We start from the raw sequence: 14,183 nt of genomic DNA, 5'->3' as shown, positions 1-14,183 counted from the left end.
AGGGAGTATATCTCAGTGGATAACATGCATCACACAGAATACAACAGAGCCAAATAATTTTTGGGGGTCGGTGGTGGTATGGACCTGCATGCTTTTGAGTTTAAGATTTATTTGTACGCACGTATTATATAAGTGCGATCTAGTGAGTTGTTTTTTATGGTTTTCATAAATAAGTCATTGAGACTTTCGTCTCCTACTTGTATTTCTCTCAATTATAGTGAATTTTCTCCTCAACTGCCCGTGATTTTTCCCGTCAAAGGTTTCCACATAAAATCTGTATGTTCTTTTTATTTTTTTATTTATAGTATTGCTTATTCCTGTCCGTTCTATAACAATTCCAATAATAATGTAAAAAAAAAGGAAAAAAAGAGGGGAAGTAGCTAGGTATGTATTGTGTGCTTCAACATGTCTGTTATTGCAGCACTTTCTGAGGAATATTACAGGATATCTGTGAGTTGGAGTTTGGAATACAGTCCATAGATAATATTATTAATAACAACTTTCCTAAAATCTGCAAAAAGTTATTAAGAATAAAATTACCAACAGCCGGTCGTCATGCATTATGCAAACCCTCCAAAAAGTCTATTTCTTACCTTTTTCTTCTTGTCGATCGGTTTTCCTATTTCATTTTTATTGCTATTTTCTTGTTGTTTTAAACCATGTCATTTTTATTGGTATTTCCTTGTACTTCTATTTAGTAAAATCCCGTTTGAATTGATTTATTTTAAATACTTTAAGTCAAAATAATTTTTAAGCACTTTTGTAGGGATAAGTTATAAGCGCGTCCAGCAGGCTCTAATTGCATTACTATACTAGTGTCCTTTGTGTATGAACTGGTGATATGAGTTTGTTTCAAGTACCATCAGCTAAATCCACACATATGGTATTGTTCTTTAATTCAAGTTCGGCAACTCCACTTCTATTAATTACTACAAATATATGTCACATATGTTGTAAAGATTAGCAATGGATTGCACTGTCACACCCCCGGTTTTTTTGACCGCGTCCGACCCCGCTAGGGAGTTGGTTTTAGAGAAAAATGGGTTTTTCCAATTAAAGTGACGTTTTGAAAATGGATTACTTTACTTACAGAGTCGCCACTTGAAATTGAGTTTGGGTGTTCCAAGTCACCTTATTGAATCCCTATTCAAAAGGAAATGACTCTTCAATTTTTGTTTTTTCGTCTGCGAACTAGAAATCCGGATACGGAATTCTGTTGACCGAGGGGAAGGTGTTAGGCACCCCTCGAGTCCCGTGGTTTTAGCACGGTCGCTTTAATGACTTACGTCCGGCTTAAATTAATTTTTTTTTTTTTAGGATTTATAATATTTGTTAACCTAAAAGTTGTTTGCCTCCCGCTTTTAATTTATTTTGAAATTATTTATTATATTGACGTGTGGCTTACCGATAGTAGTACTTTTCGGCCTCACCACAAATTTTGGCACGTTTCTCGCGCCTTTATGGCATTTATGAGTCGTCCCTATTTTCCTAATCTAAATAAGCACCTAATGGGTTTAAAACCTACCCAACCCAATTCAATCGGCTTTAAACGGTAGGTTAATTTATTATAACGAATGGTCGGTAGCAGGGCTTTCCAACTTCACCGTTAACTTTCACTTGTATCTTAAATATTAATTATTTAGAGGCTAACAACCTAACTCATTGTTTTATGAATTCACTCCCGTACAATATGTTTTTCCTCTCTTTTATTTTATCAGATATGATAAGTCTTGAATAGGTAAAAATACAATGCTAAATCCAACTTAATTATTATGAAACCCAAAGTAAAATAGTACACATTTCAGTATTTACGAATCAGTTGTAAATTGCTAAAACAACAAATAACAATAACAATACAAATGTGCTGGAACCTAAGTACAAACTATCTATTAGCAACATGAATAAGGAATAATCAATTAGACAAGGCCAACTTGGACAAGTAGCAGCGAGATAAATGAAGGCAAATAATAAATAAATAAATAAACTAACTCAAGATAATTAAAACACAAACTGGTAGTTTATTAGTTTAATACAATTGATTAGCGAATTTATCAGATCTATTTTAAGCCAAAAACAAAGAAAAGGAAAAGACAAAGAAAAAGACAATGTGCATGGCTTGATATATCTATACATTTACGTTTGGTAGAATAAGGGAAAAATATAGACTAAACTAGTGCCTAAACTATTGAGGTAAATCATTGCTTTACACTGCCAAACAAGTGAAACCAGAAGAGGTGACGTATTTCAAAGTAATAAATTTTTTTTAGGAAAAGAAAGATAACTCCCATTACTCATCTTTTGATTTTAAACCCGAATTGTCTAATCTTGTCTCAAATTTTGAAAGAAAAGAAAAATAAAGCAGACAATCTATGACTAGGGAGTAACGTGAAACATAGTGTATTCAAATCTCACATTCTTAGAACTTAATAAGATCGAAGAAACAAAACTAGCAATAACGAATTCTCCTTATTCCAACACACTATTATATGGTACACATAAAAAAAAACATACCCATTGAACGCTATCTTTTAGTAAGTTTAACATGCATATAATTCCGCATCATGTAACAATCCTAAACTTTATAAAATTAGTTGGCAACTCCAAATCTACATACAACTGTATAACTACTCCATAACTTACTCATACAACTCATGGCAATCATAAAACCTACATAATTAATCAACCACACATACTAAATAATGCATAATGTCATTTAAACAATTTTATTTATGCTTTGATCCTCAATAAAACTTAAAAAAAAAATAATGATACTGAGTTGGATAAAAACCCGTGTGATGAAATAAATTCAGTATAGAAGCAAGAATGCCATTACCGAAAACTCAAACGGAGATCCCGAACTCAAACCCGAATTTCTTTTCCTCTTCTCCTTTGATCTTCTTTTTTTTTTCTTTCCGTGTGTGTGTTTAATATATATTTTCTTTTTTCTTTCTTTCCGTGTGTGTGTGTTTAATATATATTTTTTACTTTTTTCTTTCTTTCCGTGTGTGTGTGTGTGTTTTTTTTTTCCTTCAGTGCATGTGTGCATGTGTGTTTATATATGTTAAGTGCATCTGTGCATGTGTGTGGACGTGGGAAGTTGAGGGAGGGAATGATGGGAGTGGTTAAGTAGAAGTGGGAATTGTGGGTGGTTTGGGTAGTTTAGGTTTCTTTATTATTATTATTATTATTATATTTTTTTTATTTTTTTTAATTTTTAATTTTTTATTTTTTATTATTATTATTAATAAAATAAAAATAATTAAAAAACTAATAAAATATAATATAAGCTAATAACTAGTCTTAGGAATATGATTAAGAAAAATTAATATCACAACATTCTTTATTAAAAGTTGAAAGAAGAAAACAAATATAATTTAGAAATTTTTTTTTTTCTAAAAAAAAGAAATAAATAAACAATAAAATAAAAAATTATTTAAAATGTGACTATTTTTTGTAATTTTCAAAATTTTTAACAAACTTCAAAAAGTAAAATAAATTTAAAATGCCTAAAAAAAATTAATTGAACATTGAAATGATATAAAAACATTAGGTTTTGGTCAAAATTAGGTGTTTACATGCACTCGATACAAACGCGATTATAAAAAGTACAACCAAGTTGAGCACTATATATTTGCAAAAAGTATTAACAAAAAAAATGGAAGTAGTGTGCTACTTTTTACAGACATTATATACTTAGATATTTTAGTGTAATTTCCTTCACATGTAGCATTGCTTTAATCACTATTAGCCAGATTATATTAAAAGACTGGCCTACGTTTTGTATATGAAATGGAAAAACAATAGTCTAGAAAAGAATCAAATCAAATAGTAAATAATAGTATCAATTATTACTTCACAAACTTCGTACATAGAGAAAACAAAAGCACCATTGAATTAAACCTCAGAATGAACAACTAGCTTGCTTAAATTATTGAGATACAATGATAGTTTAAAGGTACATTTGTTTTGAAAATGGACTCCCTTTGTAGAACAAAAAACAGCTAGATAAAAACGACGAATAGTTAATTAAGGACACTTGCGGGTGTTGTTATGAGCAGTAAGGTTGAAATAGCAAGGGCATGCTTCATAATTTCCAGAGGTCCCTGGTGGTACGCAGTGGCATCTGTTGCAGCAGCTTCCACATGCTCTGTTGCATAGATTTTGCCTCGATGACTTGCTGCACCTATACTTACAAGCTCCTATGCAATCTGTATAATCATGTGTAACAAAGCTTTTACAAGTCTATACATATAAAAAGATCTGTACCCCTTAGTAGGACTAATTAATTCGTAATTTGATGTGGATGAAATATCAGAAATATGTACCCAGTGGCTGTGGAGCTTGAGGGGCTGGTGTTGGTGGCTTGCTGTAGTCAACCTGCGCCAACATTCCAAAATAAAAAAAACACTAGTATGTTATTTCTAACGAGTTAAAATAAAACATGATGAGAGTGACATGGTCTTTGGTTAGAGTAGTATGTGAGCTTTGAAATGAAAGAAAAAAAACGGAACCTTCTGGGTACTAGCAAAATGGACGAGCAGAAAGGATGCAATTAGCATAGCAGCAAATGCCTTTTGGAATGTCATTGTTTTAGAATCGTAAAAGCAAAATAAAATGGTGTATATATGAAGGAGAAAATTAACAGAGAGCTTTTAAGAACTGAGCAGGCCTTCTATTTGGATGTGAAGCAAAAAGAAGTGTGCTGCATCAGAATTTATAGCACGAGGAAAGAAAGTTCACGAATGGGCATATGATGTAAGTTTATGATGCAATTTAACTTGAGAAAGTAATTAAGTGAGTTAAGTGAGTATCTTTTTGCTCGTTTATCCGTTCTTCCTTTGTGTCGTATTAGTTGATCACTTTCATTTTTACACACTATTTAAAAATTATAAATAAAAAAAGTTAGTTTTACTAATTTACCCTAAAGATACTTTCTTGAAACTTTATAAACATACTTTGCACTTCCAAAGAGTACTAGTTGTAGGAGCAAAATGAGAAATTTTAATCAATTAGATTTTATTAAATGGACAAGTAATTAGAAATATGTATGTTTAATAAGATGATCAATTAATATGAAACGGAGTAACTCATAACCTCACAGAGAATCTGCATCTGGGGAACATGCCTACTTGTCTAAGTGATGATGTTGGAACCAAATGGGAAAAAGCACAGAAAGCCACACTGCCAGCCTAACTTCACATTGCACTAGCGTTTCGAGAACAGAGTTTCATTAAAATATTAGTCTTAGAAAAAGCATCAGTCAGACCACTAAAAGTTTTGATACTGCTAACTAAGATTACATGCACATATAATTTTACAAGTTGCACCAAATTATCAAAGGAAGCTCGTAAATTTTGCAGAATGAGTACAAGTTTATTGCTTTTGGAGGAGCTTTTTATTAAGTGTTTGATATCCACATTGAAGATCAACTCATGTGAATTAGCGTCAAGAAGCCCCGTTACGAGGATAAAATGCTTCCCGACAAAAACGACTCTATATTTAAGACTCGAACGCTAGACCTTTGAATTGTTATTTGATTATTAGCTGGCAAACTTGTCCGAGACTGGTTTATTTTATTTTCATAAATACCGTAGATACGGAACCTGCTCCAAGGATAATCAATAATAATAATAAGCACTAAGTTATACCTTAATTTAATCTACTTTTATTTTTTTTATAATCCAGGAGAAATTATATGTGATCAAACTTTTATTTCGTCGATGATTAACATGAAACATGTTCCTTTAACAAAAATACATAATTTCTAATCTCTTCTTGAGATATCATCAATGCAAAAATATTTACGATGCTAGTGATATAACTTAAATTTTTAATTCATACGACAACAAACTAATCTATATAAATAGAATAAGAAAGAACAAATAGAGAGAAGAATTCTCATTACTCTTGAGAGATTATTATATTACAATCAAGGAAACCATTTTTTTACTTTACTGGGAAAAACTTATAACTTGGTACCAAAGTTAGTTCCTATTTTTTCTTCAAAAAAAATATTTTTATTATAGGGAACTTACCTAAATATATCATATTTAGAAAATATTTATCATTTATAACAATACAATTTTAATATATATATAATTTACTTTTAATACATAATGTAGATTTTTTACCAAAACAAGCATAATACATTAAAACATTTATAATACATCTATATGCATGTATAATTCAATTTTAGTACATAGTGTAATACATTTATATTGCATGCATAATTCTTTTTTAATATATAGTGCACTTGTTTATTAAAATACATATAATACATTTTAACACGCTTTTAATACATCTGTATTGTATGCATAATTCACTTTTAATACATAATACAGCTGCTATAGATGATAAATATTTTTAAATATGATATATATCTAGATAATAAATAAAAACATATTTAAAAGCACAATATTTTATAGAAAACACTCAAATAAATAAGTTTTTCTTTATAATACTCGTTGAAAATCTATCCGGTAGATAATGTGGGAAAATTTCAAAAGTAGCAACTCTGTAGCCTTAATTATAACTTTTATAGTAACAATTTCATAATTACGGAAATAGCAAATTGTATGTTGTATTTAAGTAAAATGTTGTTATATAAATACATATACAAATTAAATAGTAGTTTCTATTTTAACTCCCATCAGTTAGAGTTAAATAAGGAAGTAACCGTCCTTACTTCATGCTACATTTAATTATAAAGATTTCTTTTCCTAATATGACTCTTCTATTTGTCTTCTTTTTTTATCCGTTTTCATTTTTTTCTTTTCTTTTCTAATTTTTCATTTTCTTATTTTTTCCTTTCTCATATTTTTCTTTTTCTTTTCCTATTTTCATTTCTTTTTTCATCGTTTTATACTTTTATTTTGATTTCTTTTTCATTTTCTTCTTTTTTCTTGCCACTTTATTTTGACTCTTCTATTTCTCTTCTTTTTTTATCCTTTTTTCATTTTTTTTCTATATTTTTTTTCCCGTTTTCTTATTTTTTCCTTTCTCATATTTTTCTTTTTCTTTTCCTATTCTCTTTTTCTTCTTTTTTCTTTTTTTCTTTTTTTATTTGGTTTTATTTTTAAACTTATATTTCGTGCTTTTATTTCTGTTTTTTTTTTTCGGTTTTCACTTGTTTTTCTTTGGATTTTTTATTTGTTTTTTACTCTTCTATCTCTTGCTTTTATTTTTAAAAGACACATATCTGCATATGTATTTACAAAAATACAGATCTGACTCATATGTATGTATAAACATATAGGACACAAAATCTCTATAAAAAAAAGTGACATAATATATTTGCCTATTTGCACTTGTACTACACATTTCTTCTTCATGATGTAGACATCAAAAATATTATTATGACAAAAAATATGCATCATTCATAAATACATACGCATTAATCATAAATACATATACGTTATTCATAAATAGAGATGCATAACTAAAAAAATACATATGCATTAGTCATAAATACATACGCACACTGAAAAAGTACATATGTATTATTCATAAATATATATGCATCTATTAAAACCTAATCAAAACTAAAAATATATTTCCAAATCAATAAATATAGCATGCAACCTCATACAAACGTATGAAATACATATGTATTATTCAAAAATACATATGCATATCTGGAAAAATACATATGCATTTGTCATAAATACATATATAATCTGGTAAAATACATAAGTATTATTCAGAAATATATTCATAACTGAAAAAATACATATGCATTACTCATAAATACATATGCACAACTGAAAAAATACATATTCTTTCTTTTCATTTGACTTCCTCTTTTTTCACATATTTATGCACTTTTTGAAATTTTGAAGATGAATATTTTCTCAATGTTTTCCGTTTCATGATTTTTCCAATATTTTTTGTCTCATCACAATGCTTCGATCTCACCTCTTCTATGCCAACTTTTCTGTTCAACTGAATAGGAGTAGAAATCAACTTAACACAAAACCCACAATCTTTCAAAAAAAAAAAAAAATCACAAAAGCCCGTCAAATAACGTAGGAAAAATTACAGCAGACCTCCATCAAATAACATATCCCTCCATTATAGCAGACCTCCACAAACTTTCAACAAAAACAGAAGAGTGATTGGCAGTAGAGATGTGATTGGCAGTAGAGATAGTGACAGAGAGATAAAAGGAGGAACAACAAAATTTACAACTCAAAATTCGGAGAGAAGAGTCAAATTTACCTCTGAATTATGTAAATGTTCAAATTCATCTCAATTTTAAAAAAAAAAATAGTCTTCAAATACGAGACACACGCATCACATTCACCCATTACTAGGCTTCTGTCATTTAAAATATATTAGGGAAAATTTAGATTATTTTTAGTAGTGGCATAGACACATTTAACCTTAATTATTAATGAAGGACAAATCTACTTCATTTTGCACAGCTTAAAAGATAAATTTAATTTGTTTCGTTTCCATTTTTAAAAGATTGAGTTCAATTTTAGCTAAATCGAAACAGAAGCAGCTAGCAAGACAATTTTTTATTAATTCAAGAGAGGAGTGATAGACAATTAAACGCAAGATGGTTAGTTAATATTGATATGTTCTTTTTAGCTAGGTAGCGCTGGTTGGTACCGGTCACGTGATTTGTCCTAACCAGCATTCTTTGAATTTTCCATATTACTAACAAAAAAAAGTTAGACAAGTCTTTTTAATCTAAAAGATACTACGTGGGTAAATCTTCTCAAAATGTTAAATTTGTAATTTCAAAATATAAATAAAGAAATTACTATATATAATAAGAGGGAGTGTTGAGGAGCTTTCCGTCATCCTTCTAATCGATATGAGGTATTTTAGGCATTGTGCTTTGCTACTGATGTATTTGTTGGTTTTAAGTAACTTTTATATTATATTTTTGGACTAAAATATCAGGACATTTTGTCATAATTTCATTAAAGATGTTCCCAATTTTTCTTAGTAATGCGTCCCACTTCAATATTCATTTCGCATTTCACTGACTTCGTCGCTATTTTTAGACCTACCAATGAACGTTCTTTTACATTTCTGATAAACTAAGTAATAGTACTACTCCTGTAATTTACTACTACTATGATTTACTCCATTTCAATTAGATGTAAATTAATATGTACTGCTCTTATTGTTTTAGTTTATTTTTCATTTTTTTTACTATATTTTGAAAGTTAGTTAAAAGTACTACTTTCTCCGTTTAAAAAAGAAGGATCTACTTTCCTTTTTAGTTAATTTAAAAAGAATGATTCCTTTTCTTTTTTGGCAATACTTTAATTTCAACTTTCCACGTAGCATGTTTATGACCACAAGATTAAAGGACATTTTGGTACATTAGACAATACTTTAATTTAAGGACACAAGATTCAAAAGTCCTTTATTTTCTTAAACTTTGAGTCAAATCAAAGTAGGTTATTCTTTTGAAACAAAGGGAGTATATATCATAAAAGAAACGTATACAAAAATAAATTCGCTATAAAAATTTTATAACTGTCACATAAATTGAGATAAAAAGAGTAATATATAGTAGTATTTAAAAGTTAAGTCAAAAAATCATAAATTACGATAAATAACAATTTAAAATATTTAAAATCATATATATAAAATTTTAATTGACTCTCCAAATTTCATTTATGTCATAAATAGACATTGTCATAAAAGAAATAACATATATAAATTGAAATAATATAAAAAATACTATAAATTGAGACAGATAAAATAACATTGCACGGACCTCATATCTACTTACCTATATAAAAGACAAATAAATCTGACGATATAAAAAATTCTTAGATATACTATATTTAAATTTAAATTGATTAATTTTATATTCGATATGGATGGGAAAACAACAAAGCAGCTTTTTGGTTGCGTTTGTTTTTCTTAAACACAAAATTAAATAAATAATATTTTAATTTTTTAAATTTTATTCTTAAATAAATAGTGTTTTAGATTATCTAGAAAACATTAATAAAAAGATTCTTTTATTTTTATCCTTAGTAGTTTTATTTGATTAAGAAATTATTTTTAAAAGGACATTTCATCTTTTTAAACGTATGTATTAAGAATAAATTATAAAAACACTCATTATTCAGCAATTTATAAAAGGAGGCATAAAACCAAAAAAGGCAATTTAAAGAAGTGTTATCTAGAACACTATTCCCTCCTTCTCAAATTATGTGTCACCATTTTCTTTTTGGTCCGTTCCAAAAAAAATGTCATCTTTTTTTATTTGATAAATTTTTAAAGACACAATTATAATTTCACCCTTGGTGATTCCACTTAATTTTAAATATTATTAGTCCTTTTTTTATTTATCTTTTTAATTAAAAATGATCTCACTTGATTTTAAATATTATTAATACTTTATTTAAGAAGTAATTTTAATAAAGTCAATACCTACTTTTTAAATATTATGCCCGATCAAATGGCGATACATAATTTATAACGGAGTGAAGTCTTTCGTATTAAGTACTATTTGCCAACATTGGTATCTACCCTTCAACTCTAGAAAGAAAGCACGTGAAAAGTTGGCTGCCACGAGAGGTATTTAGCTGTCCACGTTATCAATGAATTCACTCATTCCATATATTTCAGCCCCTCTATATATTTGTTTCCCCTATATTCACTACTTACCATTCTCCCTCCCAAACATAAAATAAAAGAAAATAGAAATGCCACCTTCATCCCTAACGTCTCTGGCGAACGAAACTACCGTTCCAACAAGTTTCATTAGGGATGAAGAAGAGCGTTCTAAAGTGGCTTACAACAACTTCAGTGATGACATTCCAGTCATATCGTTGAAGGATATTGATGAGATTGGAACAAGAGGTGAAATATGTGAAAAAATTGTAGAGGCATGCGAAGATTGGGGCATTTTCCAGGTAGTTTCTTTTTATTATTTATGGAGAAATGATTATAAAGTGATAAATCAAATGCTTATCAATTACGTGAAAATTCTAATACATAGTTAAATAATTGAGCTATTTAAATTTTTTCATTTTACCAGGTAGTTGATCATGGGGTAGACCCACAATTAATCTCACAAATGACAAAATTTGCTAAAGAATTCTTCGCGTTGCCCTCTGAGGAAAAGCTTCGATTTGACATGTCCGGCGGTAAGAAAGGTGGTTTCATAGTCTCTAGCCATCTTCAGGTAACCAACCTTTTAGCACGTATCAAAAGTATTGTAACAACTTACTATAAAAAAAATACTCTCATTTTCTTTGGATTATACATCTAAAAAAGAAAGTTTCAGAATACCATATATGTGCGTATACATGTACGTATAAGTATATATATATGACATTTCTTCAGAGTTAAAAATATGAAAGGATAAGGTACTTACCATCTTTTGCAGGTTCAATCCATGCCAACTATAAGGAGTTGCATCAATTGTCCTGATATTGCAACTATCATTTAGGGGTGTTAACTAGTCGGTTTGGATCGGCTATCGGTTTAAAAATAAATAAACTCAATATAATTGATTTTAAAATTATTATATTCAAATCAAACAAAATATATTATTATATGTATATATGAGTTTGATTGTCATCGATTTGAGTTTGATTAATCGGTAATTAATCAAACACAAATATAATAGAAACGATTCATTCAAAAGAAAAAAAAAAGCGATAACAATTCATTCAAAAAAAATAAAAAATTTAAAGATTACCACATAAAACAGTTACATGGCGTTCATCTGAAATAGTATATTTAAATTATAAATAAATTTTGATAAAACATCTCAAATAGAACTTTTTGATGTAGATTTTAGATTCTACATATAGGTATTCCACTTATAGTATTTTTGGTAAATCAATTTGACTTTTAGAACTCTTTAATTTCATGTTACTAAGGTCAATTTTATTACTTCTTTTTTTTACTATCTTTATTATTAAATGACTATATACTACTAAATAACTATATAAAATAACATAGTAGACAAATTTAGGTTTTCGAAAACCTCTATTTAAATCTTTCTTACGAAATATTCTAATTCAGTAAATAAGTGAAACCTCTAGTAATTAATATGGTACTGATCGGAAAGGGATGGCCATTAAATTGACAGTTGCTTTAGCATTATATAAAGTAAAGTACAACTGTTCAACTGCTAACAAATATTGTTTTGAAGGGTGAAGTGGTCCAAGATTGGCGTGAAATAGTGACCTATTTCTCATACCCAATTCGAGCTAGAGATTACTCTAGATGGCCAGACAAACCGCACGGATGGATAGCTGTAACTGAGAAGTACAGTGAAAAGTTAATGGAGTTGGCTTGCAAATTATTAGAAGTACTATCAGAAGCAATGGGTTTGGAGAAGGAGGCCTTAACCAAGGCATGTGTGGATATGGACCAAAAAGTTGTTGTCAATTTTTACCCAAAGTGTCCACAGCCTGATCTTACCCTTGGGTTGAAAAGGCACACTGATCCTGGAACCATCACCCTCTTGTTACAAGACCAAGTTGGTGGTCTTCAAGCCACTAAAGATAATGGCAAAACTTGGATCACGGTTAAGCCCATTGAAGGCGCTTTTGTTGTTAATCTTGGTGATCATGGTCATGTAAGTTCTCTACACTTGGTATTGCAAATAGCCACTTTTCTATTTCTATAATTGAAAGGTAGAAATTGTCATGAAATTTTAAGTTTTATAGGTGAAATCTCCTGGCTATTTCTCAATGATAGTGCTTGAAGATGGCCAATGAACGATATTTCTTATCCATGTTGTTTAGATCCTTCAAGAATATTGCTGGTCATGTTAGATCTTCCAAAAATATAGAGTAGTTTTTTAGGGTTCCCATTGGACTCGACCATAATTTTTGAGAATCTAAGCAACATAGTTCCTTAGAGTCTGCCTTCGTTTTGTGTTCAATATTTGAAATTATACCTACTGGCACTTAATTATGTGATTTTGGACAGTATTTGAGCAACGGGAGGTTCAAGAACGCTGATCATCAAGCAGTGGTGAACTCGAATAGCAGCAGATTATCGATAGCCACATTTCAGAATCCAGCACCGGAGGCAATAGTGTATCCATTAAAAATACGAGAAGGAGAGAAGGCAGTAATGGATGAGCCCATTACATTTGCAGAAATGTATAGGAGGAAAATGAGTAAGGATCTTGAGGCTGCTAGATTCAAAAAGCTGGCCAAGGAGCAGCAGATACAAGCTGAAGAGGTTGCCGAAAAGGCCAAGTTGGAATCCATGCCCATTGAGGAAATTCTTGCTTAAATTTTTACAGTTATATACAATTATATCGGGTGTTGGAAAAAGATGCTATTCGTGTAATTTCCTTTATCACTACTGTCCTCTATCATCAATAACCATAAATCATATGGTAATATATAAGAAAGTGCGAACGCTTTGTCAAAATAATTTTATTGTTACGATTTGATTGGTTTTCAGTCGTATTCTTTTATTTATTGTGTTTTCAGTTTCGCATTGCCAATGGGCTTAGCTTAAATTCACTCCAATTTGTTGTAGTGGTTGCTACCACATGAGAAAAGGAGAGGTGGACCAAATATTTGAAAATATCATGTATAATGTTCATGTAAAAAGTTGTATATTACTGTCGTCTCAGAGAACTATATATATATATATACGTGAGACTTCTGCTTGGTATGGGCTTCGTCCCTAGTTTTCGCTCTCTATCTTGGTATTAAACCATTACCTATATGCATGTATTTCAACCTGAACTGATAAATTTTTAGCTTCTCAAATGGTACCGAACAATGGAGCTGGTGCCCGGGGAGATGCTCACCCGTGTTGCATATAGGGAAATCAGGGATACTTGAACAGTACTCCAGTCAATTAATGTTTACAATAATTAGTGTTATTTTCATATAAATTATGTCTCTCAGATGGTACATGGCGGCGTTTCCGACGAAAGAAGAAGTATAATTGAGCCCCAAAGTACATCGTGGCCCAGTTGCCCAACCTATTAGATTAGTGATGCCCGTTTTTTTGGTTGGATAGCTTTTATTTAGTTTTAGATTTTCCGATCCTAGCCAAATCACAAGAGTTGTACTCCATCTTCTAAAGCTACAAAATAATTCATTAACTAGTCTTTTGGGGGTAGTTATTGTCAATGACCTTCAAATATTAGATGGATTTGTCTTTCCCTAAGATCAATAACCCAAGAGGTAAAGTGGAGGTGGATTTTTCTTATTCTTTCTTCA

The 14,183-nt window shown here is 29.9% G+C and overlaps 2 protein-coding genes across 2 annotated transcripts; one reads left to right on the top strand and one right to left on the bottom strand.

Annotated features, from left to right (window-relative positions):
• Window positions 1-3,826: 3,826 nt before the first annotated feature.
• LOC107861313 (snakin-2) lies at window positions 3,827-4,700 on the bottom strand. The gene is made up of 3 exons (XM_016706656.2): window positions 4,512-4,700; window positions 4,326-4,377; window positions 3,827-4,208 (listed from the first exon to the last, which is right to left on the bottom strand). The coding sequence occupies exons 1-3, from the start codon at window positions 4,584-4,586 to the stop codon at window positions 4,027-4,029; spliced, it is 309 nt and encodes a 102-aa protein (XP_016562142.1). The 5' UTR covers window positions 4,587-4,700; the 3' UTR covers window positions 3,827-4,026.
• Window positions 4,701-10,679: 5,979 nt separating this feature from the next.
• On the top strand, window positions 10,680-13,236 carry LOC107859880 (naringenin,2-oxoglutarate 3-dioxygenase). The gene is given in 4 exon segments (NM_001324774.1): window positions 10,680-10,889; window positions 11,015-11,161; window positions 12,140-12,568; window positions 12,925-13,236. Coding segments are annotated over 4 exon segments (1,098 nt in total).
• The last annotated feature ends 947 nt before the right edge of the window (window positions 13,237-14,183 follow it).

This window comes from Capsicum annuum, chromosome 2 (assembly GCF_002878395.1).
Source record: "Capsicum annuum cultivar UCD-10X-F1 chromosome 2, UCD10Xv1.1, whole genome shotgun sequence".
Taxonomy (NCBI): Eukaryota; Viridiplantae; Streptophyta; class Magnoliopsida; order Solanales; family Solanaceae; genus Capsicum; species Capsicum annuum.
The sequence above is the reverse complement of the archived record's forward strand: the minus strand, read 5'-3'. Positions and strand labels throughout refer to the sequence as shown.